The 26703-nt window shown below is 34.8% G+C and overlaps 1 protein-coding gene across 1 annotated transcript in view; it reads left to right on the top strand.

The window, feature by feature from the left end:
- The window catches only part of CENPE (centromere protein E), a gene marked incomplete at both ends in the record, with an annotated part of 36500 nt that overhangs the window by 2393 nt on the left and 7404 nt on the right, over nucleotides 1-26703 (top strand). Inside the window, 33 exons of the mRNA XM_079535044.1 lie at nucleotides 1130-1249; nucleotides 2211-2292; nucleotides 2433-2500; nucleotides 2579-2650; nucleotides 3579-3630; nucleotides 4515-4602; nucleotides 4798-4924; nucleotides 5445-5564; nucleotides 7091-7249; nucleotides 7659-7803; nucleotides 8879-8976; nucleotides 9837-9893; nucleotides 9977-10144; nucleotides 10905-10979; nucleotides 11268-11390; nucleotides 11751-11885; nucleotides 12416-12593; nucleotides 13051-13205; nucleotides 14241-14555; nucleotides 15327-15638; nucleotides 16428-16586; nucleotides 17414-17614; nucleotides 18061-18342; nucleotides 18454-18609; nucleotides 19423-19644; nucleotides 20416-20578; nucleotides 20812-21029; nucleotides 22288-22425; nucleotides 23294-23494; nucleotides 23577-23723; nucleotides 24357-24569; nucleotides 25304-25510; nucleotides 26118-26327. Of these exons, the coding sequence (XP_079391170.1) occupies nucleotides 1130-1249; nucleotides 2211-2292; nucleotides 2433-2500; nucleotides 2579-2650; nucleotides 3579-3630; nucleotides 4515-4602; nucleotides 4798-4924; nucleotides 5445-5564; nucleotides 7091-7249; nucleotides 7659-7803; nucleotides 8879-8976; nucleotides 9837-9893; nucleotides 9977-10144; nucleotides 10905-10979; nucleotides 11268-11390; nucleotides 11751-11885; nucleotides 12416-12593; nucleotides 13051-13205; nucleotides 14241-14555; nucleotides 15327-15638; nucleotides 16428-16586; nucleotides 17414-17614; nucleotides 18061-18342; nucleotides 18454-18609; nucleotides 19423-19644; nucleotides 20416-20578; nucleotides 20812-21029; nucleotides 22288-22425; nucleotides 23294-23494; nucleotides 23577-23723; nucleotides 24357-24569; nucleotides 25304-25510; nucleotides 26118-26327 (5166 nt within the window). The remainder of the gene's footprint in view (nucleotides 1-1129; nucleotides 1250-2210; nucleotides 2293-2432; nucleotides 2501-2578; nucleotides 2651-3578; nucleotides 3631-4514; nucleotides 4603-4797; nucleotides 4925-5444; nucleotides 5565-7090; nucleotides 7250-7658; nucleotides 7804-8878; nucleotides 8977-9836; nucleotides 9894-9976; nucleotides 10145-10904; nucleotides 10980-11267; nucleotides 11391-11750; nucleotides 11886-12415; nucleotides 12594-13050; nucleotides 13206-14240; nucleotides 14556-15326; nucleotides 15639-16427; nucleotides 16587-17413; nucleotides 17615-18060; nucleotides 18343-18453; nucleotides 18610-19422; nucleotides 19645-20415; nucleotides 20579-20811; nucleotides 21030-22287; nucleotides 22426-23293; nucleotides 23495-23576; nucleotides 23724-24356; nucleotides 24570-25303; nucleotides 25511-26117; nucleotides 26328-26703) is intronic.

Raw genomic sequence — 26703 nt, 5'->3', positions numbered from 1 at the left:
ATTTCAGGTGTTCAAAAGAATCACAGGCAGATTGGCCAATTTTAATAGTTCCTAGTCTGTGAATTTTGGTAGAACATGGGCTGGAACCATACTAGAAAGAATTCCCTAGGACTGTGCCATATAAACATAAGATGCTGAAGCCCTCTGTGCTGGGGAATGGAACAGCAGACTGATAAGAGAATGTCAGAAACAGTGTGCAAGAAACTGACTTCATATTATGAAACTGTTGCTTAAGTTTTCTTGATAATCTGAATCCACTAGAGACGGCTATCCTGAACACTGAACTTCAAGTGTGCAACTCTGTTGGTCCTTCTGAGAAAGAGCAGTAGCTTTGATATATCTGGCTTTTGTCCAACATTAGTGTAATTATCATCTGTACAGACATGCGTGAAATCCAGCTGGATTGGTGTATTATATAGCATATCTTCAGATTAATGACTGTGTATTACGTCATCGCTTGTGTATTGGGAAAACTTCTGTGCAACTAATGCAGCACCCCAAGGGCCTAAATTCTGCAATGTAATTAGGTGTAAGGAGAAGGTATAAATTAGAGCATCGTTTGCAGAATACTTCTGCCTTGAGGGTCTCAGGTTATTGTATCAGTTATGTGATATGTCATCTGTTCCTGTGAGGTGCAGAGTATTTTAGAATCAACAAAAATAGACTCTAAGCCAAGAAAACCTTCCATGGTGCTGTAATCCACTGTGCAGCCTTCATCCTAGTGTTCTAGGATGGAGTTTTTCACTACCTCTAGTGGAGGTAGTGAAAGAAGCAGCAGCAGCAAAGAAAATCCAAGTAATAAGAGAGTGACGTCAAGGTACGCAGAAAGAAGAGAGCATAAATGTTAGTGGATTTAATATGGAAAGGATAACTTAAGTGAGAGATTGATTGCCATGCTTCCTTAGAGCTGTGTGAAAACTTGCTTTTATAGCTTACTGAAGATGATACATTGTTAATGCAGCTTGGAAGAGATCTGTATTTGTAGATGCTTGTGTGGAAAGGATATAGTGGAAGTAAGTTTGTGAAATGATATCCAAGTACATAACTTTGAGTTTAGAATACTTGCATTAAAATCTATTCATTCTGTAGGCTGATTTGATTTTTATTTTTTTCTTCCTGTGATCATTAGATTCCGGATAGAGAATTCTTATTAAGAGTTTCCTACATGGAAATCTACAACGAGACCATCACAGATTTGCTTTGCAATATAAGGAAAAAAAAGCCTCTAGGAATTCGTGAAGATGTTAATGTAAGTAGATGCAATGTTAATGTGAGGGATTGTTATGTAGCATAGCACTTGTATTTGCAGGTACTGGGGGGGAAAAAAGCTTTCAGAGGCATCTAGTAAAAAAAAAAAAAAAAAAAAAAAAAAAAGTTTCCATATCAAACTGTGTAACTGTCTTCAAAGTTAGCAGAAGGGCAGTTGATGTAATAGAATAACAACAGTGAAGCTGAGCTTCTTGTTGCTGGCTTAGCTGAATACATGTTCATAAATATAGACTTATTCTTTAAGCTTTCCAAGAGAACATATTTTTATTTAATAAAAATAGTGAATACTTGAGAGTTGTCTGATTAGTGGAACTACAGAAATTATATTGATTCCCTATCTCAATGTTATAGAAGTCTTCAAAAAGATACACAGAATTGCTTTAATAGCATCGCTATATGATCTACAAAATCAAAACACTTTTATTCTACTTGTAATCATTAGATAAAATCATAGAACGTATTTGGGAAGATAAACAATAGGGAAAAAATAAATTACATAAATGCTATCCTTTGTTTCTCTATGCTAAGCTTTGCAGCAAACAAACTGGATGTTTATTTATTTATTTGCTTATTTATTTTGATCACCTAAACTGATCAATGTTTTTGGAGTCTGGGGAGAATTCATTTTTATTAACTGTACGATTATGACCTTGTAACATTAAGGTAAATATTTTTCTGTACCTTTTCTTAGGGAATTTCCCTTACTAATTTAATTTTTGGGATGCTTTTTAGATATTTTTTTCCTCCTTTTAAAGTAATAGTTCTAATGTAAGTCTAAATTTTCATTTCTTGCGTTCAAAGGAAAATTAAAGAAAAAAGTCATTCAAGTTGTTAACTTTTAAAAGTACAATAATGAGTCTAAGTTATGTGAATTTTAGAGTTCAGTAAATTATTTATTACTGGTTTTTTTGTCGTTGTTGTCATTGTTTGTGTTTTTTAAGAGAAATACATATGTCGAAGACCTGATTGAAGAGGTGGTTGTTTCTCCCGAACAAGTTATGGAATGGATCAGGAAAGGAGAAAGTAAGTTGTTTAGCCAAAGCCAGCTGATATTCTAGAAAAGCATTAAATTGCATAGAATCATGGATGTCTCTTCAAAATCTTATTCAGAAATCAGTTTTTTTGAATATAAACAGAAGTATTTCAATATTGGTTTTTGACAGAAAATCGCCACTACGGAGAAACAAAAATGAACGAACACAGCAGCCGTTCTCACACCATCTTCAGAATGGTAAAAATTTCACTATGAGAATGCTGGGTTTTTTATTACTTTAAATGACAGTAACTTATTGTTTCCCTCTTTTTCTAGATAATTGAAAGCAGAGAACGGAGTGATCCTGCAAATGCAAACTGTGATGGAGCAGTGATGGTGTCCCATTTGGTAAGATGTTGTTAAATTGGTATTTAAGTAGAGAGCTTACAGTTGCAGTTTGTATGTGAGAAGAATGTTATTTTATAATGACATTATTAGCATGTCTTGTTGTTAATTTCTATCAAACATTTCTTATGTGTGTGTCGTGTTTCTCATCTGTGTAGAGGGAGATTCCATGTGTGTTATCGGAGGATATCCTCCCACCAAAGGAATTCTTATGTGTAATATCTGAATGAGCTATTGCCCGCTTTTTTTCCCATCTCTTTATTGCTAGTGAACCTATGCTTCCACCACTCCATCTCCTGTATTGCTGTTGCATATGATTGTGTAATAGCCTCTATTAACGGGGGGAAGTGGAGAAGAGACGACTCTGGCCTTTTTGTTCTACTACTGCTTGATGAAGTTAGTACAGTACTTTACACTTCTGAAACAGAAGCCATTAAAATCGATGACTACTTGCTCAGCCAAGTCCTTGTGGGATGCTATGAAGTTGTAGTCAATTTTGAACCATATTCAGAGTGAAGTTTTTTCTTCTGACCTCTAATTTCTACTTTCACTATCCTCAGAATGGCAGTGAAGGAGAAAGACAACTGATTCAGCTTCTTAAGGCTTGAATTTGTATTTAACACCTCTGTATTGAGAAATGATCTTTGCCTTTTAGCAAGGTAGGGGAAGCTGCACTGCAAGGATGAAATAGCATTCGGAGTAGCATTAATAGAATTCACACAATCTTGTTTTGTATTGTTAAGCACACTGAAAGTGGTGGTTGATGTTTTATGGAGCTGCAGATTATTTCCAGTGATAAGAGCACTTAGTGTGTGTTTGTTTCTTCTGAAGAGTAATTTTAGTTTAAGTCTGTGCTAAGAATTCATAGACGTAAGAAAATCGTTAGAGTAAATTGCACCTAGAACTAACCTATGATACATTTTATTTGCAGAATTTGGTAGATCTGGCAGGTAGTGAAAGAGCTAGTCAAACAGGATCTGAGGGTGAGTGTTAGATGATGCTCTTCTGATGACCATTTCTGTTATCTAACCTTTAATTAGAGCCTATGATGGAGAGGAAATGATGTATGTGCTGTTATTTATAAATACTATCTATTCTACTTGGCAGGCAGGATCTGCACAGGGAAATACTGGAAATACCATACAGGGTGAACAATTCAGTACTAATATGGCTTTTCTAGAGTAGCAGATCCAGCAATGGTAATAGATTGGACTAAAAGAGTGAAGATTAATATTTTGCAGTAAAGAAATCCTTAGAAGCTTATAGGGACTATTAAATTCAGAGCTGTAAACTAAATGGCTCTGTTAACAATCAAGCTTAATTTAAATGACAGCATGAAGCACAAAAATGCCTGTAACTCTTTTTTTAAATTAAAATAAAAAGTATTATGAGAATAACACAGGTTAACATTCTCTCTTAGTAAAGAATAACTAACCAGGAAGCTGTATCGAAACCTGGTTTGTTATATTTAGATTCTACTAGATGTTTTTGTATATGCTAGTGTGTGTGTATATATATATGTGTGTGTGTGTGTGTGTGTATATATATATATATATATATGTATATATATATGCCAGTATCATCAAAATATGATTCTGTCTAAATATGATAGGAACTTTGCAAACAGTTTATGTTTCTATGGCCCTGCCTACAGATTAAAGATTACTAATGCTGATTTCTCATAGATGACTACTTCAATTCATCTTGACTATTCTAGAGAACTTAATGCTGGCTACTCGTGGGTCACTGTGTGGTGTGGTACTTGTTATTTAACTTTGGCACTGTCCCTCTCAGAATAATGCTACAGAAAAACTTGCTGAAAATGTGTAGTTGTTGTTTTTCAACTAAAGCACTGTGTAATGCCTAGGCGTCCGACTGAAGGAAGGCTGCAATATAAACCGGAGCTTGTTCATTCTGGGACAAGTTATCAAAAAACTTTGTGATGACCCATCCGGGTAAGCTGTTCTGTTGACATACCTGTGTTAGACATCAATCATTAATAGATCATACGTAAAGAACTCTAATTTATTAAAATTATATTTGGGATTGATTACTCTTTCAAATGATCTGTCACTTTTAGAACATGTATTTGCTTTTCTGTATAGTAATATCATATTTCTTCATTTTCTTTATTCTCACTTTCCTTCCAGTTTCATAAATTACAGAGACAGCAAGCTGACTCGAATTTTGCAGAACTCCCTTGGAGGAAATGCGAAGACAGTTATTATTTGCACAGTAACTCCTGTTTCTTTTGATGAGACACTCAGCACGCTCCAGGTAAACGTTTTTGCCTGTTTTTAAGCATTATCCTGACTAGACTAAATACTGATGGCTTGGGGGAAAAATGTAGTGGATGGGGGTGTTCAGTTGCTTGAATCTTCAAAAGGCCCCCTGTTCACTTGGGGCACGAAGTGCATCTAGTCTGTACTCTGTGTCTCTTCCCATTCACTTTCTTATGCTAGACTGGCTAGCTTGAAGCCTTTTAGCAGAAACAAATCTTTCTCTCCTGCCTCAGTGGCAGTAGATAAATTCTGTTTTCTCTTGTTTTCCTTTTGCAAACAGAACTGCAAGTCTTTAATATCATAAATAATTTTGGACAGCTTCTACAAGAACAGAGAGTAATTGAACCTAGTGATGAGCTTTATATTAATTTAAAATCAGTAGATGTAATTTTGGTTAAATGCGTTTTTTCTTTATCAGTCAACTATTTTTTTGAACTCTTTTGGGGAAAAATGAGAGAATTACACTTTTGATTTATTTAACTATTGTATATGAGAGAATATGGTTGCTCTTCCAGTTTGCCAATACAGCCAAAAGAATGAAGAACACTCCAAAAGTCAATGAAGTGCTTGATGATGATGCCCTGCTGAAGAGATATCGCAAAGAAATTCTAGATTTGAAAAAGCAACTGGAGGAAGTATGAATTTTAGTGCATTTATTATAATATATATATATATAAAAATATACACGTGTGTATATATACACATTTATGTTTCTTTTTATAGTGTGTATATATAAAGTGTAGCATACACAGAGCATGTAGTGTACAGTGTCTGTAAAATGTATGTGCTTTTACTCATGTGTACTGGTATCTATTCTAAAACATTTTTCTAGAATCGAGACCAATTAAATCGCGTATTACAATTAAAAGTTCCAAATGAAGTTTTGTTTCCCCTGTTCTACTTGATGTTCAGCCAAAGCTGCAATAAGCTGCAACTGTGTAAGATCACTGGCAACATCTATATCACATATAGGCTGAACATCCATTTTGGAAGTGGACAGTAGCGACTTCCCACCAAACACCAAGCTCAAGTTCAACTTTGCCCAAAAAAGATAGTATTTTGCTGATGAGAATCTTGCAAGTGTTGTAAGAGACTAGATTGTAAAATATAAAGCATGGGGAAAAAAAATAATCACAATTCGGCACATATTGTTTTGATTACATAACTCATCCAAAGATACTTTATTTTTTGGGACTGAGAGAAGCCAGACGAACATCTTAAAAATGTCAGTGTTTTTCCCTAAAAAATTAGTTTGCAGTAAAAACTGCTACCTAAGGATTTGCTTGTTCTATTTTGAGATACTGAGTAGTCAAGAAAGTATTTACATTAAACATAGAAATATTTGTTGGAAAATCACATGAGTATTAACAAATATCTACATATCACGACTTATGATTAGGTTGTCAAATAGCTAGCTACTGCAACACAGTCTCTTTACCACAGAATGAATTATCAATACCTAAAGTTTTAAGACCTAACATACATTAGAGAAGCATGTTATTTAACAGTTGTAGTTGAAGAGTTTTGGGCTTCTGCCGCTGTGGAAAGTTGTATGGGAACTGCTGAATCAAGGCCTGATCCTCTGACTGATTACCTGAGGCAAGCAATGAGTCAGCCCTGGGAGCACAGGTGAGGGCAATTCAGCTGTGCTGCCGGAAGGGGTGGAGCCTGGCTGCACCTCTCCTAGACCCATTTAAGAGCTGACTGCCAGTGGGGAAGGATCTCTTCTGGAGATCCCTCCTTTTGGAGTTTTCTAGCAAGTCCAGGATAAGGGTAAGCCCTTCATCTATTCTTTTTGGTGCAATAATCTGCTTAGCCAAATTCTCTTGTGTATTTCTTACTTATAGCACCTGTATATTCATCAATTATACAAAAGGTCATCCTAAAACTGTTACATTTGAAAGAATTTTTTTTAATAATGAATTTTTAGGTCTTTAGAGTCTGTAGCTGACTTGTTTTGCTATTTTAACCTCTCAAATACTAAGTCTCCTGAGAAACTGTAGACTGTTGTCAGTTTTTGTCAAAGATTAGAGACAACTCTTTTAGACTTAAAGGAATATATGTACGTGCTGTTACTTCTCAATCCTGGTAATTCTTTATAAACTACTGTTTCAGGTGATGCACTTAACACCATTAAATTTTATTATTGTTTCTATGGAAGGTGTCTATGAAGACTCAGATTCATGCAATGGAAAAAGATCAGCTGGCTCACCTGTTGAAAGAAAAGAATTCTCTTCAGAAAGTGCAGGAGGATAGGATACGAAACTTAACTGAGATGCTGGTGACTTCTGCCTCATTTTCCTCGAAACAGAATGCTAAAGTAAGCACAGACTTCCTAGATCTTTCTTTAATTCTGAAATACTTGTCAAAAATTAATACAAATGCACAGAATTATAGTGAAAATGAAAAAAGCTTCAGTTTAGCAGTCCTTAACCTTTGCTTTTAATATAAGTATAAATGATAGTCTAGGCAATTTTCACATGTATTTTGAAGGAGTAAATTTCTAATACTTCAATGCTGTCTTCAATGAGTCTTCAATACTGCTTTGCAGTGAACAGGCAGCAAAAAGCTTTGCTTTCAAACTGTCAAGCTGTAGTTCAATTTTAAAGAAACTGTAGAAAAAATAAGCAGCTGGTTAGGATGCAGGACTGTTGGAACAGTAGACTAATCTCCATTTAGTGATTCAATTTTACTTTCTGTGAATTCTTTTGTTTTTCTCCCCTTTAAAGGCTAAGAGAAGAAGGAGAGTTACATGGGCTCCTGGTAAAATAAACCAGGAAAATGTGGACTATTTTAAAGATTTTGAAAAAACAACACTAACCACAACAAAAAAAATGAAAATGTCTCTGTCGTCACTACCAGAGGCAGAGGACTGTAAGTACCATTTTTTTTTTGTGCAGAGAATTCTGTAAAGCAGCGCTGAAATGGAGACTTGAAAATGAAGAACAATCTTTATTTTATAAATCTAAATTAAAAATCCATTTCACTTGCTAATAATACATTTAATTGACACTATGCTATTCAAACTGTTCTGTGAACTCAGAAAGCACTGACTTTGCTTTCAAAGGCAATTACATTTGTTTGTGAGCGAAGACTACTGCCTGGAAGTGGAGTGGGTTCAGCTGCAATAATGCAGATAGTTATTGCAATGGAAATAAAACTGTTTCGTTTTTAAAAATGGAAACTTTGGAAGCTTTAGTTTTGTCATCCTAGGTGAAATAATTTGTAGGAAATCTGTCAGATAACTTCGTAAGCATAGCTTAGCTTCTCTAAGGAAGTAAAGTCACCTCTAAGAGCATAAGGGAGATTTTTCTCATTTGTTCTGTTAAGCAAATGTATTTGCTTGTAAGAAAATCTTAAAATATGTGGTGTTCTCTTGGAAAAACTAGGGGGGGAGGAAGATAAGGAGTAAAACTCAACACGTTAGCAGATATAGAAAAGTCATTACTCAAAGATTAAACTCTAATTGAAGGACTTACTAGAGGACCTAGATCAAGGAATAAAGAAAGCTGAAATGAAGATGAGAAAATAACTGGGCACTATTGATACTGAATTGCATCTTTGTACGGCCTTATTACCCATTCATTTGTCAAGTTGCTTTAAATCTTTCTTATGGGAAAGATGTGTCTTCAAATATTGCAGAATGCTGTTACTTGGCCTTCCTCTTGACCATTAGATACTTTTTCTCATCTGTATATAAGTATATATTCTGGATTTTTTTAATCTTCATTAACTTGTGATAGGTGTTCAGTGTAAGCACAGGGACTGGATTAAAGTGCTGTTCACTTTCATAAAAGAAAATCATGAGACTTAGAAGTCCTACTGTGTGTTATATCTGTGTCATTGAATCATTATTTCCAGTGTGATGAGACCTTTGATAAGAAAATTCTTGATTCCCAATTAAAAACTTATTGCCGTTCAGTATTTTTTGATGCATCTTCCTTTTCAGCTCTGTTAACAGAGAGTTCTGAACGAGACAATGAATATTTTACTGCTTCTGATCAAATTCAAGATACAGAATGGATTGATGGACCGGACATGAACTGGGTAACATCATAACATCTTCATTTTATCTTACTGTCCTGGTTTCAGCTTGGACAGAGTTCTTTCTCCATGGTGTCTGAAATGTTTTGGCTTTGGGAGAAAAACTGTGTTGATAATACAGGGATGTTTTAGTTGTTGAGCAGTGGCTGTGAAGAGCCAAGGACATAACTTCTTGTGCTGCCCTATTAGCAAGGGGAGCTAAGGGGCATGGGGAGCTTGGAGGAGGCAGAACCAGGAAAGCTGACTGTAGCTGGCTAAAGAGGTATTCCAAACCACTTGATATCATGTGGAAAAAGTTTAAAAACATGGGAGTTGGGGGGCTACTGGCTCCCCACTGCTTTATTGACTGGACGTCAGTTGCTGGGTGGTGAGCAATTGCTTGTGCATTGCTTGTTTTGTGAATGTGTTATTATCTCTGTTACTATTACTGCTCTTCTTTTTTCTTCCTTTTATATCTCAGTAAATAGTTTATCTCAGCCCACAAGTTCCACTTCTTTGTTTTTGTTTGATTCTCTACTCTATCCCACTGGGAGGGGAAAGCAAGTGAACAACTTCATTGTGTTTATAGCTGACTGCTGGGTTAAACTACAACACTTAACACAGTCTATATGCGTTGTATGGTTCTCAGTAAGACAGCCTTACTCATCTGTACAGCATCAATATTCTGTTATATATCTTTAATAATTATAATTTCTTATTAAGAAAGTATCACGGTCATCTCCATGGAGTTGTGGTATGTTCTAGTAGTGAATGAGCTAGAGAGCTTTGGTATTTAAGTAGCTCTGGCAGTGAAAAGCAACAAGGGTTATAATAAATTTGCTTGATCTTGTCAATCAGTTAACTGAAAGCAATTCTTTTTCTAGACTCGGAGAGACTTTGAAGAATCTGTGCAACTCTGTGAAACTTTAGCAGCAGAAAAGGTAAGCCTGTCCTGTATTTGCATTGAAATAAGATGGAAAATTCCAATAACCTTTTCTAAAGCTTGCTGTGTTTCTTTCTTCAGGATATTGCTGTAAATGAAATCAATATTTTGCAAGCAAACTTTAATAAGTTAGTATTAGAAAATGAACAACTGAAATCAGAAATAAATGAAATGAAGGAGAAACTGGAGGAAAAGATAGAAATGGATGAATTTGAAGCACTGGAAAAACAAACACAAAGAGATCATGAGGTAAAGTGCACAGAAGTACAGATAGATTAGTATTCTCTTTACTGAAATGTTTTCTAGAGTTTAGTCTACAGAATGCTACTTTGATGTTGATTCGCAAGAGGTGGTGATACAAGCAGCATTCAGCAGTAGAAAGAATGAGCCTAGGGTTTAAAGTGGACAGAATGTAAAAATCAGACTCTGACTTAAAAATTACAGATTAGATTTTCTTTTTTCTATACTTGTAACAATACAGAAATACTCAAAGAAGAGTGCTAATTTTTAAGCTTTTCTAACAAAGAGCAGGAGAAGAGCTCTTTCACTTTAAAAGTGCTTCTATATCTGGTCTTCTATTTGTGCTTCCTTTCACAGGATGCAACTTGAATGCATTCATGGCTTTACTTACACTTAATTTTGATATCTCTTGCTTGTCAGCAATAAGATTATCATTAATATCTGCACTGTGCAGAAAAGACTGTTTAACATGACCAGAGTTGGGTGTTCCGTATCTGTATGATTTCTGCATGAATTGCTTTGATCACATTGCTATTGCTTCTTGAGCTGTTGCAGATTAAATTAGACTTGAATCATTTCTAACTGCTGTGAAGCTGAAATAGAGATTTTCATTTATTAATTTGAAAGAGTGTGGCAACTACGATTTGCTAACTAATAGAAAAAAAATATATAATACAGACCTTGCTTATTTGCATGGTGATGGCAACTAAACCATTGGTGTGGGTGCTTTCTAACATCCTCAGCAATTCTGCTTCAATTTGCTCCACAGATACAACTAATGCATGAAATTACCAACCTAAAGAATATTGTTTCAAATGCTGAAGCCTACAATGAAGAACTCGAGGTGAGCCTGTCTCATAAACTTGCATGCAATAAGATTTGTATAGAACATGGTTTGATTTTTCTATCTGGTACGGATGACCCTGACTTGACTGGGTTCTAGTTAGTCTTACCAGTTATGAGAAAGGTATGTCTCATCTTAATAATGCTTATTATGTAAAAAGAATTCTTATAGATTCCTATCAGGAAAACAAACAAACTGGGAACTGTGTTTTTTTTTTATTATTATTATTATTTTTTTTTACTTTCTTCTTTTCATGTTTTTTTTTGTTTTGTTTTGTTTTTTTTTTAGGCAGAAATGAAGTCTAAACTGGAACAACTAAAAGAGAAAGAGAACAAAATAAAGATATTACAAAATCGTGTGGAGCAACTGCAGAAAGTGGAAATGGAAAGAAAAGAGACATCTCTTTTAGCGGTAAGCATGAGTTTTCTGCTTGGGTTGCTTAGGTTAAGTTTTGCTTTTCTGGAAGTGAGTTAAGCTTAAGCATAGCCTTGATGTGATGAAAATCTGCTGCCCAACAGGTTTTAATTATTTTATGAAGCTTAAAATGCAAATTACTATAGTATTCTGCAAGAAATTTACTTTATAGAGGTACACTGAAGTAAAGCTATGGGAAATTCTGTACTTTATCCCAGCTCTCAGTGTTGTGCTACTGTTCATTTTAGATGGAGTAATGTACCACATTCTGACTCACTTGTACATTTAACCATATTTGAATAATCACATTTGCTTTATTATGGTCATCTTAATTTTTTGAGTTTTTGTCTCTTTCAGGGGGATTCTGATAAACTAATTGAGGAAATTCAACAGCTGAGTAAATCCCTTTTAGATAGTGAAACCATAGCCTTGGATGCCAAAAAAGAATCTGCTTTTCTCAGAACAGAAAATTTGGAATTGAAGGAGAGGATGGTAATTACTTTTTAAACTGCTTTTGTAGTGGTACAGAATACTGTTTGGGCCATGTTTGCTCCCAGACTAGAGAAGGATATCTGTAAAGACAAGTGACTTAACACTCAAAGTAATGTTTTCACTGTGGAACTCATGGAAAGCATACCCTCAAGAAGAAGATAAAAATAAATCTGATGTTATGCAGGAGCTGGTCTTCATTTTTTGTCTTTTATGAGAGAAGAGAGTAAATGTCTGATTTTAATAGGGTCAGATTAGTAAGTTATCAATTTAGAAAAATGGGATGAGACTTTTAAGTTCTGAAGGAGTAAAGGAAATAGGAAAAATGGCTATGGTTCTGACTTCAAATGTATCTTACATTTTATTACATTACTTTAAAAGAAATGAAGTTGTTTAATGGTGGCAAATTCTATTAGACCAGGCCAAAATTATTCCAATCAATAACACAAAATGTGTCAGATTTAATAATTAACTGCTAAGCAAGTGAACTTGTATTTTGTGTATGAACTTCATGTTGTGTTGTTTTCCTGAAGAATGAACTCTTAAATAATCACAAGCAAATGCAAAAGGATGTGCAACTTTATCAAAGCCAAATAGAAGCAGGAAAGGCGAACTACAAAAAAATGCAAGCTGACTTGCAGAAAGAGTTGCAGTCTGTATTTCAAGAAAACGCAAGACTAAATTCACTGATGGAGGGTAAAATTCCAAAAGGTACTGTTCTGTTTAAGTTGATTTTTTTTTTTATTTTTATTTTTTTTCCTCTCCCGTTTCCTTTTCCCCTTTTGAGGTGAGGGGTGTAGGGATGCTCTTTTCTCTCTGGAGTTATTGTCAAGATAAAACATCGGAATCTCTGATACTAATGGCACATTGCTAATGCAGAGTGCTCTTTCTTGAAATATTTGTGAAACTGCAATTTCTATAATGCTTTGTATGTCACCCACGACAATCAAGTTAATGAAGGATGTCAGGGAGAAAGTGGAAATAAACTGAATGCCAGTCTAACCAAGTCTGACCAAATTCAAAGCAGTAGTTCCATCTTTTGATTGCTGACAAATTACAAAATAGTCTTTGTAGACTTGACATCCAGAGCATGATATGAAACTGCTGAAATTAAAACCTATTTTTCTTCTCTTGCACTCTTATTAATTAAAACTTGTTGATTGTTTAGATATGGTTTCTCTTCTGGACCTGGAAAAAAAGGCATCTGACTTAAAAGCAGAACTAGAAAAAGCATTGGAGGAGAATGTACTACTACAAAAAAAAATAAATGAGCTGTCGGAACTTCAGCCTCCACCAAATACTGTTGAGATGCAGCAGACAGAGGTAAACAAAAGTCAAACTATTCTGCAGTTTGTCTTTCTTTTGTGCTTTTTATATTGTATTTGACTAATAACACATTAATGGAGGCCAATTGGATAGTTTTCAGTAAAAAATCTTAAATCAAACAATAAGGTTTTACAAAGTTCATTATGCTGTTGTTTCTCAGGCATTTGGTATTTACACGGGAATAAATCAAGAGTTGTATGCTCAGTTATAGTCTGCTATAACTAATGAAGTATTTCTAGTACAAAGCTTGCTTTTTTACCATGGTCATCATTTGATAGCTATATGTGTTTCGTCCTTGTTCACGACACCTATCCTAAAACTGACTTTTTTTATCTAGATGGGTAAAAGTAAATCTTAATGCTTCTGAGTAGAAACATTGGTTGGAGAGTAAAAGGTTTAATTTAAACTTTCCAGAATTTACAAGCAGACTTTCTTGTTTCCTGGCAGGGCATAGTTTTAGTATACTTCTTCCTACAAATTCTTCCTAAGACTTTGCAAACTTGTTATACTCAGTAGCAAATACAGGAGAGTTTATATGCACTTATGGTCTAGGACAAGTAATCTTGAACAAACCTTGATTATGAATATTTTGCAGAATGTTCCAAAACCTACTATTGGCCTACTTCTACTTATTAAAAAAAAAAAAAAAAAAAAAAAAAGTTAAGTAGATGTTAAAACCTTTATAAAGTCTGTATTGCTAGTAGTGTTGATATGTCAAAAGCACAATCAGTTTAAGAGCCATAGCTTGCCATGTTTGTTCAATTCTCAAAACAGTGACAGGAAATATTTTAAGAACATCTTAAGAGTTAGAGGGGAGAGTTTTAATGGTTTTTGAATGCAATAGGATTTGTCTTCCCCTCCTTCTCCCTGACGAATTTAGATTTTGTTTTATTGGGATTAAGTGTTGGAAGTCTAGCAACGTACTGCACTCTGTATTTGCTTGTATTTGTTTTTAAGCCTGCATGAGTACATTTTTTATTATACAGCTATAACAAATATTGACTCTTAAATGCTGTTGTTTTTTCCTGACAGATTCCTGAAAAACATGAGGAGTTAAGCTTACTAAAATTGGAAAGAGAAAAGCTGCTCTCTGCGGCAGCTGATAATGAAGTTAAACTTAACTCTTTAACTGAGGAAATTGAAAAATCAAAAGAAGAGCTAGCAGATGCACAGCTTAAATACATAAACTCTAATCAGGAATATGTAGTGCTTAAACAGCTCCATGAAGAACTAGAACAAAAATACCTAGCTGTGTCAGAAAACTATGAACAAATGAAGCTTCAAATAGAACATTTGTCTAAAGATGCAGAGGAGTCTAAAACAGCTTTGGATTATGTAAAATTAGAGGTTGGTGTCATATTCCTTTTCTTGACATATGCTAAGAATTCTCCAAGTGACTTCTTTTTAAAATATAAAGCAGTAGTTTTCAAGGTATAGTGTTGTAACTGAAGTTCTACTTTCAGTGGATATCAGTTGTACTGTGCTGGATGGATAAGATTTGAGATGCACAGTATTATGCATCTCAGTGGCCTCTTTCTTCATAGGCAAAGAAATAAGCTACTCAAGGATATGTGTTTTCCTGTACTTTTTTTTCTTATTCTTAAGTTTACTCATGATTATGCAAATATATTTTAAATAAGCAGCTATCGCCTATTCTTTCTGAATTTATAGGAACAAAGCTTTCTCATCAGTGAACTGTTGAGATTTTCTTTTAAAAGAAAGAAAACTGAATATCTTTCAAACCACAGAGAATCACTGCGTTACTTGGCAAATAGGGTAAAAATTCATACAGGATGAGAAGGAAAACTAAGCTGCATGCAATTCTGACAAGCCTTTTGGCACCTATATGGCTGTCATATTCAGCTATGGATTTGACAGGATACGATTTCATGTTTGTGTTTTGGCAAGAATTTTCCTGCTAAGGAGGTTCTGGAGACTAATAATTGATGTGGACAAGATTATAAATGGAGGGTTAATGAAATGATTAAATTCCTACTCTTTTGAAGACTGAAAGGATTGTCTAGCTTGTCTAAGCAGATGAGTCTGTGAAATCATGTACATATTATACTGTTTTACATGAGAGTGAAAGTGTTTATTCCCTTTCCTTTTAAATTAAAGCTCTCTAATAAAATGAAAGAATTGGAAGAAAAGACAGCAGAACACAAACATTATCTTCATGTAAAAGAAGAGCTTGCTCAGGCTCATTACAAGCTAAATGAAATGGAACAATTAAAAGAACAAGAAAAGATTGTGGAAGCAAGATTGGAGACCAAGGATTCGGAGATCCAGGCAGTTCTTCAGCAGCTTAATGGATGCTGGGAAGAAATAAAAAATCTCACTCAAGAAAGAGATCACCTGAAACAAAAAGAGGAATCTCTCCAAGCTGAGACAGACCAGCTCAAAGAAGACATAAAGGACACTGTTTCAATGGTAGGGATTCTGACTTTATTGAAGTGGACTTTTTTTTTTTTTTTTTTTTTTTTTTTTTTTGACAAAGTGTGCTCCTTTGGGTGGACTTTGCTTATTATGAGCTCATCAAGAACATGGAAAATGGTTTCAAACTGAAATAGAGGGGATCTAGATTGGATGTAAGGAAAAAGTTTTTGCAATACAAGTGGTGGAGGCAGCACTGGCGCAGGCTGTCCAGAGAGGTTGGACTGCCCCAACCTTGGAGACATTCAAGGTTGGGCTGGGCTGGGCCAGGCTGTGTGCTTGACTTGACCCTAATTGAGATGTGCCTGACTCCCCTGCTGAAGAGGGGCAGCTTAGGTGACCTTTAAAGGGTCCTTTCCTATTCAAATGACTCTGTGAATGTCAGTGGATGGCTTTTTTTTTTTTTTTTTTTTCCTGCATGAAGGAATTAAATGACACACCTTTGCTTCATATGCACTTCCACATCTAACACCAATTTGTCAAACTGTTCCTCTGTTGCCATCTGTCACACAGCAACAAAATGTAATGGCTTATGGGTGAGAAGTTTCTACCTCTACTGCCACTCCAACATCCACCTCTGGTGCGAGCCAACATAATAAAATAGGAGGCATTACTTTCAGAGCAGCCCTTGTATATTGAAATATATGGGGGATAAGGGGAGAGAATTTTCTTTGGTATTTTGTTTTTATTTGTTTGGGTGTGGATTTTTTGTTTGTTTTTTGAGGAGTACCTACTAATATGGCAAAAAATAGCATCTCTGTCTTGTGGATTTTCTTTATTCTAAAGAACATTTTAGCACATGAAGAACTGAGAAATGCACAGAGTTCTCTCCAGAAATCCCAGGAAACTGTTAAGAAGCTGGAGAAAATTATTTCTGAAAAAGAGACTCAAATTGTGAGTGCTAAGGAGACGCTTGGGAACACTATTAATGAACTTCAAATACAGGTAAGATGTTTTGTAATCATTCAAAACTAAAATGTTTCTAGCATCTTTCCCAATACTGTGAAAGCAAGTCTTGTCAGTCTGATTACAGTCTCTTCTTCTTGCTCTTAAATTTCTAGACCTTTGGTAGAAAATAGTCAAAAAAGTGGCATTCATAGCTTGAATTTCTACAGAGATCAACAACTGATAGTGTACAATGAACTTTTTCCTAACTAGTATGTGCTATAGGTACCAACTTGACAGGTGAAATTAGATGGCAAATAGAGATAAGAGGTACCCAAGAGTAGTAACAGAGCTTATGGTTTGTGAATTTTGTTCTCAGTGAGAAGTCTCGTACGTGGCTGTAAATGAAACTGAGTTCATAACATGTAACAGGGAGCTGATATGTTTTTCAAGCTTGTGTACAAATGACCAGGAAGAGTGCTGTACCTTATGCAGTAGCTTCAGTAACAGTTCCTTTTGCAGGCCCATCTGTAATAGATGATAGTAGACTTACACTGCAAGACCCAATAAATTAACGTTAACTTAGTATTTGCATGGTTTTTGAAAGAGCAAATGCATAGAAATAGATGGAGTGAGTTTTTCTTATTTGGCTTTTTCCTATCAGATATTTTCTAAATAAAACATAACCAGTATTAGAGAAAAAACTGTGAAAAATTAGCATTTAAAACAGGTGACAGAAAGGCCAAAGACTGTTGGATTTTTTTCCCCAGATTTGTTACAGTTTGTTAAAGATTTGTTTAAAAATACCATAGCTGAATAAATGAAAGTTTCTGTGTTTTAGTTTTCATTTTGAGTTGTTGGAGATGTTATCTTTGCATATTTTGTAGTTATCACAGATGACAGAAGAACTTAAAAACGTCACATCAGAAAGAGACAGGCTTGCTGCGGAGAATAAAAGCCATAGAAAAAGTGATGAGCTTCAGGTGCTAAAGGATCAAATATTTTCCCTTACACAAGAGAAGAATTCATTACAGGATAAACTGGACAGTTTACATCTCAAAAAAGAAGAATATGGAGAAGGAACTCTGGTAAGTATTCTGCTAAGTTGGTAATACAAAGCATACGTGTTTAAACTTTACTTTGAGTGATAATAGTTCACTAAATAGACCAGAGAAGGATCCTACTATTTGACTGCAGGCCATCAAACACCACAAGCAGTATTGTTTACCTAAGAGGCAATTCAACCAATACTATCAGTTGTATCTTGGCAATTAGTAGCAAGCTATGACAAACTTTTCCTGTAAATAGAATTTTATCTTAATACATATATATGTATGTGTGTGTGTTTGTGCGTGTGTATTTTTTTCAAGAAATTTGAAATACTGAATTCAGTCAAATCCTGTTAATTTCCATTTACAAATTCCTTTAAAGCATAGGTGGGGTTTTTTTTCATAAATAGTTTGTCAAGGGTCTGATAGAATTCTCTTATCACTGCTTCTCAAAATGTGATGACTTTTATTCCTGTGTAAAATAGGAATCAGCGATTCGAGAAAAATCTGTTGAGCAGGAATTAATTCATCTAAGAGAGGAGCTGAGCCAGACACAAAAGAAACTGCATGAAATGGAGGAAGTGAAGGCAACTGAATTTAACAGGGAATCTGAAAAAGTGGAACAAACAGATCTTATTTCAAAATCGCATGATTGTCAAGAAATGAGCACTATGACAGAAATAGATGATGATTTTAAAATGCAACTGGAGAATCTCCAAAGTGAGAGAGACCACTTGAGAAACACTATACAGGAAGCAATTAGCATGGTAATGAAAACCGTTCCATACCTTTAAGGCAAAGTCTTTAGTAAACTTCTGTCATAATTTTTGGAAATGATGCTCAAGCTTTAATTTACTTGAACTGTTTTGTGTCCAAAGAATTCAGAAGTGCAGGAAGAATTGAAATGTGCTCATAACTCCATTAGACAACATCAAGAGACCATTATGGATCTGAAAGAAAGTATTTCAGAGAAAGAAAGTCAACTCTTGAAAGCTCAAGAGGCGTTGAAGGCAACAGCTGAAGTGGAACAGAAGGTCAGATATAGTTCGGTGAAGTTCTATCTTCTACAGACTTCATATTTGAAAGGTTTCAATAAATGTATTAACAAAACTTAAAGCTTTCCCCTTTTTTTATCTACTTCGTAAAAGAAGACCGTAACAATAGAGGAAGTGGAAAGATAACCAAATTGCAATTTGATATGTAAGCTACAGCCTTTATAACAAAATGTGCGTTGGTGCTGAAGAATCAAATATTAAACATCAGTGCTGCTATTTGACCTCAACTTATTTTCTAAGTCTTACACTTCTTAACGTTATTATAGTTAACATGTTATCTTTCAGCTATGTAACTCTGAAGATACCTAAGTGACTAGGGGGCAATTTAGCCCATTCTTTCACTTGCTACACTTATTATAATTTTATTTTTTTCTGCTTATTTTTGTATATGAAGCTATTGTTGCTTTAAGAAAAAAAAAATAGGCTTGATTCTATCAAGCATACAGATCTGCTGTGGAGTTGTTTTTCTGGAATTATCATGAACTGTAGGTTTGTTTTCATACACGCTTTCTAATGAGATAAGAAATGCTGACACATGATTAACATATCAGTAAAATTGTTACGTTATTTGTTTGCAACATTAGTAAACTGATGGATATTTCTTCTGTAAAATTTTTTTATAACAACCCGTATGTGTAGGTGGAGCTTTTGAAATGTGATCCACTGACACTTTTCCTACATCAACCTGACTACTGAGACAAAAAAGGGACGTAAATTAAAAAGTTACTGTTTTTTTTTTTCCAAGCATCCATAGACATATCAGCAATATTAATAAGCTATTTGTTCTTTCAGCTTACTGAAGTAACTGAGAACCTGACTCGCATCTCTTCTGAGTATGGCAAACTACTGGCAGAAAAAGAACAAATAGAAAGAAGAATGAATGAGCAGATCTCTCAGCAGCTTGAGAAAATAGCTTTACTTAATGTGGAGAAAGATGAGCTACAGCAAATGGTAGAGGTCTCTAAAACAGAAAAAGACCAGTTGAAGGCTGATTGTCAGGAAAGCAAGGAGAAAGTACGTATCAAATCTCTTAAATAATTGTTTTAAAGACACTTTATAGCACTCAATTCCTTCAGTCCTGTAGCTATTAGCTGCTCAGTATCCCTCCCTCTCTTCATTTGTTCTCAGCAGCAGTAAACTAAAAATTGACTCTACTAATCCAATCTGGATTTTGGAATTTCACTCTTAATTTTCCTTTGCAGCTGTTGTGGTCACTGTGCCACTCTGGATTAACCATAGTTTTCCACCTGCTGGATAAATGCTCTACAAGTTTCTCTTACATTTCCAACCTACAGTGGCTTCACATTTGGCACTGAACAGTAAAAAGTAATCTAAGGTTACAAAAATCAAAGGGTTTGAGGTTTTCTACAATTTCAACTCAGAATGAGCTGACAAAAAGAAAGCTAAATCCAGATCTAAAATTGATTTGAAATTGATTTTCCAAATTGATCACTTAGAAAATGATTCCATTTCTCTGTCTTGATTCCTTGTTTTGAAAGCAGGATACTGCTTATTCAGTATTCCAAGTATTTGCCTAGAAAATGTGTTTACTTTGATGCATCATTTCAGACAAACTTGGCCTGAGATGCAGCTAACAAAAACTTAGCTGCTATGTTCTGAAACTAAATGGAAGTGAGGTAAATAATTATTTCGGAAAAGAATTTGCAGTTTCAAATACTTCTCTCCTAGAAACTCAAATGCCTTGTCTTACCACTCTTAACCTAAATGAGCAACGTTTAAGACAGTCATACTGGGTATTCAGCTATGTAACACTTTGTTCTGAAGTTGACAGAAGTTCTGACAGAAATGGAAAGTCTGCAGGAAGAACTGAAGCATCAGAAAGAGCAAGCTGATATTCAGAAAAATATGCTGGCAGAAGGAGAAGAGAAACTACAAAACACTGAAGAAAAGCTGACTGAGGAAATAAACAAACTGAAAGAAAAGGCAAGTACAGCAATATAAACTCCTCTTAAAACTAATTTAGCGACTGTCTCCTCAAGAGTTAATGAGAAAGAAAAGGTATCTACCTACAGTAACTTGGGCTATTTTACTTTTTGATAGATGATCTTATGGTAATAGTTATTAGCAAAAATTCCACAGTTGCTAAACTGTGTTTGTTTGTTTGTTTTGTGTTTTGTTTTTTGTTTTTTTTTTTTTTGTCTTTTATATCTTTGTAGATAGACAAGTTGAATGAGGACTTAAATTCAGTAACCAAAGAAAGGCAACAGGTGCTGGAAGAAATAAAAGAAAAGGCAGAGTATGAAAACAGTAAACTTCAAGAGCTGGGGAAACAATGTGCTTTGTTGGCACAGGAGAGAGATCAGTTCCAGGAAAAGCTGGAATGTGCTCAAGCTGAGAAGAACAAACTGGAAGTTAATCTACAGGAGAGTATTAATAAGGTGCTTTGTCTTTAAGTATAATAATTATAAATGTTGGAGAGCAGATCGGCTGTTTCTTGAAACTGTTTTGGAAAAGTTTCTTATGGATATTATATATCCAAATTAAAGCTCACCAGTGTTTTTCAATTTCTGTCTTGTGGAATTGTATTTTAGGATATATATGAGCTCTTTCAAAAATCTTATGAGGCTACTTCATTTAGAAAGGAATGAGCAAATGCATATGTTGAATTACCTAAACACTCTGGTGATATTTTTTGAATGCTACAGTATATCTTGTTGAATTCTGAAATTAACACTGAAAGTGACAAATTCTCTACATTGTTATTTTGCTTCTGGATATTCAACAGTGAAGGTGATAGTCTGGTTTAGTGTTGAGCTGGAATTCTTATTCAGAATCAGCAATCTGTAGATGATTCAAATCTAGGGTGCTACTGATTCATTTGAATTTAGGTATTTTTTGAGTGTTAGTTGTATTGCTATGAAACTTGAAATTTAGAGATTGTGAAAGGAATGCTACTCCTATAATAATCAAAAATAATTTTAAATTATTTTGACAGTATTCCCACGATAAGTATTCCCATGATAAAGTTGTCTCATGTGAAGTCATTATTTCTAGACAGTTATTAAAGCAATATGAATGAGGTTCACATTTCTCCTTTGTGTTCCTCTTCTCTGAAACAAGAATTGTAGAAAGCAAGTCCAAGCATGTTAGATACAATTCTTTACATTAAATGCTAAGGACTTATCAATATTCTGTCAGGTTTTTCTTAGAATAAACTTTTCAAATAAATATGCAAAAAGGGTGCAGAAGGGTCTGGCCTCTTCTCCCAGGCAAATAGTAGGACCCGAGGAAATGGCAAGAAGTTACACCAGAGGAGGTTTAGGTTGGATATTAGGAGAAACTTTTTCTCTCAAAGGGTGGTCAGGCACTGGAATGGCTGCCCAGGGAGGTGGTGGAGTCGCCGTCCCTGGTAGTGTTCAAGAGGCGCCTGGATGAGGAGCTACGAGAGATGGTTTAGTGCTTGTGGCACTGATAGGAATGGGAGGGTGGTTGGACTGGATGATCTTGCAGGTTGTTTCCAACCTTGTGATTCTGTAATATGTAACTTTCTATGCTCAGACTGAAGCAATTTGTGATTTTTTTTTTTTTTTTCAAAGTATTTAACTCCTATGAAATAGAGTAGTTTGGTGTGTTAGAAATAGATTTGTATAATATCTCACAACTTTTAAAATATTTGTTGGTCTAATTTTATTTCAGATTCTTGAAACTGAAAAGGAGTTGAAATGTCATCAAGAACTCCTCAGTGATGAGAAAATGAAAGCTGAAGAACGGGAAGAACATCTGTTAAAGGTTCAGAGGAGGTCAGAGATCTTACAGGACAGCCTAACAAATAAGGTGGGGAGTCTATGGTTTTTATCTAGTTACTCTACAGTGCTGCTTTCTGATGTTTTAATCACTGAGCTAAATTCTTGGTCAAGACAACTCCTATTTAACTTTAAACTGCCAGCATGTCATTCTGTGTTCTATAACAAGCACGAACGTGACAAAGGATTCTGTAATGATTTAAGTAAAATTTAGAAGCAGCACTTTCAACTCATCTCAGATAAGTTGGCTGCTCCACTACAGTGTGCATAAATCCACATCCATTTTAAATACAGTGGTAGTTATTTATGTATTCATTCAGACTTTAAAAATCACTGTGTAGACAGTACGATTCCAAGAGGGTTTGGAATATTTGGAGCTTTGCACAGTTTCAAACTGTATCTGGTATTCAGCAAGTACTGCTGCTTAGATCTTCCCAGCTCAGTCTTTTTTGCAATTTTTACTTTGCATTTCATCTGTCAAACTTATGTTGTCTGTAGACAACATAACATAACAGTGTAAGTAAGGATTGCTTTAGGTAAACAATTAGTGTTGGTATTCAAATCGTTGGAGCAGATAGATGGACAATTCAATTGTGTTTATCTTCTGTTAATTTTTCATCTGTTTTTTATAATATGGATTTATGTTGACTGCGTTTTGTTTTCACTTTGCTTTAGTGCAACCCAAAGTTGGCTAGAGTTCTCTGGGTGTAATGCTATTCTTAATCTTCTGAGAGATTAGAACATTGAAATCATTTTTAAACTTTTCATGCTGCTAGCGTGAATTTTGGACTTACTGGAAATTGTCTTGTGTCAAATACAGACAAATCATTTTAGTCCTCGTAGTGGAGTCTATAGACTATGATCAGCTCATTTCTTTTGTTGTTCCTCCAATGTTACAGATTCAACAGTTAACTGATACGCTAAATAGCATATCAAGTGAAAAAGACCTGTTATTGGCTGAAAGAGCTACTCATTCTTTCCAACTTGAAGAACAAATCTCATCAATTAATCAAGAAAAAGATGAGCTACAAAAACTTCTCCAGGACATCAGTTCTGAGCGGGACCAACTCAAGATGGAATTGCAGAAAAGTTCTGAGATGGTTGGTGTTGCAAGCCACATACCTAAGTCAGTAATAACTTACATACTTGAATCTTACTTAATTATGTATGCATTTATTGTAGTGTATTGAAACAAGTGAGAAACTGGAATGTGCTCTAAACAAACTGAAGCAGAAAGACCTGAACGATGCTTCTGTTCAAGTGAACTTACTGGATAATGCAGAGCAGATGGATGATGACAGCCTGGTGGCAAAAAGCTTGAAAATTAAGGTGAACTACTGTACTTTTTAAAGGATACATGTCAAGCTTTAATATTGTTTATTCAGGAGCCTAAATCTTACTTCTGTGTATAATGTATAAGGAATTGGTGAGTCCTCTTTCTTTACATTAAAAATTGAAAATGAAGATAGTAATGGCCTGTAAATTTGGGCTGTCCTGTATTTGCCTTAAGGTGTAATATAGGTTCTGTATGTGATTTGTGAGGTGCAGTTTACCAATAGTCCCTTGAAGCATATTTGCATTTCATAGCCTGTTAACTGCTTTAAACTTACGGTGGAAGCTTTCCTAGGAAAGAAAGCAGCATGTCCATTTCACAAAGGAAGACAGAAGGTAGAGTGTTAGGAGCAATTTCATGATCTTTCCACAAGAAGATCAAAGAGCACTATTCTGAGAGCAGCCTGGGTGGTAAACTTGTGAATAGACAACAAATTTTATTTCAGGGCCCAGCTTACTGTTTCAATCGTCATCTGTGACAATAGAACAGATTTCAGCTCTTGCTTTACTCTCGTTCCTTTGTAAAACCTTATGTGTGCTGTGGGGGTTAACCTGGAATCTGACGTTCAGCTTATTTATAACTAATGACTCTTTGCTTATTGTGACTTAATTTGCTTAATTTATATTTAGGAACATCTTGAGACATTCACAGATATAAGGAAGAGGTATGACTGTCTCTCTACAATGTCTCTTGATCTAAAAGCTGAACTGGATTGTCAGAAAGCAGTGATAGCTGCAATGCTGAGTCAGCTTTCATTGGAACAGAGTAAAGAAGTCAATCGATTGCAAATGGAAAATGAGAGAATTAATGGTCATCTCCAGAGCTTATTGAACAAACTAAAGGTACCAGCTAAAATGCTGAATATGTGGATAATTCATACTACTTTGTTTCTTTTTTTTGATAGTCTCACTATTAACAGCTTGGATTCTATATGATCTGGCTTTGATATTTCATAAATGCTTGTCTTAAAGAAAATAGACCCCTAACATATCTAAAAAACTGGAACTGTTTAGATAAACAAACCTCTTTCTTTTTTTTTTACTGTAATGCAGCTGTTTTCCATGGTAGTATTTCATCAGCACTAATCCATTTTCATTGATGGGAAGTGTTCTGCTTGTAAATCAAATTACAGTCATCTGAGTACCTATTTCCTTGAAGAAGATATGCAAGATGCCTTGGCGATTTCTCTTTATTTTGTAAAAATACCAAAAAGTTTAATAACTTCTGTGGTCATTCAGACTTTCCTCAATCCATAGTTCTGTGGAGAAACATACTCCAATTATTAGGAAAAAATTAAAAGGACTTAAAGAATTACTGTCATCATGAACAGAAGTATAGTAAAACACATAGTTTTTGTGTGGTTTTTTTTATTTACTTTGAAACGGAGGGAGAAGGAAGGCAGGGAGGCAAAATAATGATAGAATGAAAGTTCTGGTAATAAAAAATATCAGTCATCTTTATAAATACCATTACCTAAAATGTTTAACAAGAAAGGTTTGAGTAGTATTCTTAAAGAACCTGATCTCCTATTTTCACATAAGCTACCTAACGTTCTTTTTTTGCTGTTGTTCTACAGTTTTTGTTCAGTCGTGTTTGTTCAAAGAAGAAGGATTATCACGCTACTGTTAATAAGTGTGTAATGGAATTGTATGAGGAAAAGAAAAAACAACATCAGTTACAAGTTCAAATTCAGTGCTTGAAGAAGTGTCATTTGAATCAGAATGAAATATCTTCTCACGAGTTAAATGTCGAAGTGTGGCAGAGTTTGCACTTGAATACACAGGTATGATTTAAAATTGTCAATGACTTGGGTATTTCAAGACATGATCTAACATGGTTGCACTAGTCTAATGGGCATTGTTTTTTTTAAACTTTGCTTGAGGAGGGAAAAGCAATTCTTTTTTAACGCTACCCAATTACATAAAAAGAATTTGGATTGATAAAGTGGCTAAAAATTAAAAAAAATTTGGACTACCGTTTACTAGTTTGCCCTGTAGAATACATTTCTATGTGATACTGAGATGATTTCTGTTAGCAATTAGATGAATTTTCACTAACAAACATTTTTCCACTTTCACCTTCCACCTGCACCCAGGAGCCTGGATTGTCTGATTTTTCCATTAGGGGATGGCGAAATTCCTTTTAGCCTAGCAAAAATGGAATAGTTAGATGCTAAAACATACTTCTTCTATATATAGGTAGCCGAGGGGGCAAACATATCTCTCTGTCCCTCTCTCTCCCTGTGTGTGTGTGTGTGTGTGTGTGTGTATATATGTGTGTGTGTATATATATATATATATATATATATATATAATATATATATATATGTATATATATATATATATACACCTAACAAAACAATATTTTAACTTGATCCCTTTTCTGTGAAGATCATCCTCAAAGATATATCAGAAATGGAGAGTGAACTTCTCAGCATCGAGGCAGAGTTACAGCAGGAAGCAAGTACTAGAAAGGAAACAAGACAATTCTGGGAAACTTGTTCAGGACACCACTGTAATACAGAAGAACTTAAAGAAGATTTAAAGAAGGATAACGAAAGGCTTTTACAAGTCATTAAATTTTGGACTCCAAAGGGAAAGGTAAATAAAAACTTGATTCATAAAAAATGTGTTTAATGCGAGTACTGTGTTAAATATTTCTGTAATCTAGTTGAAAACAACAACAAAAAAATTTTGAAGTTCATTTATTAATTACTGTCAGCACTTGTTTTAGTATTTAACTGTGTAAAATGTGGGAATAATTAGAAGATTTCTTTAAGACTTTTTTCCCTCATGCAATTAAATTGGAAACTTGTGCTTAAAAAGATTTCCTGGGAGATAACTGTGTGTATGTGGCAGGTTTTTCAGTATGTTTGTCATGGGTTCCTGAGGTCTTGCTTCTGGGGCGGGGGCCTCCCTCCCAAAACCTTCAGGAAGACAAGAGTACAAAAAGATGAGAGTACAGCTAGATTGAGGT

This window comes from Tetrao urogallus (genome assembly GCF_951394365.1).
Source record: "Tetrao urogallus genome assembly, chromosome: 4".
NCBI lineage: Eukaryota > Metazoa > Chordata > Aves > Galliformes > Phasianidae > Tetrao > Tetrao urogallus.
This window is presented reverse-complemented; position numbering and strand designations above follow the sequence as displayed.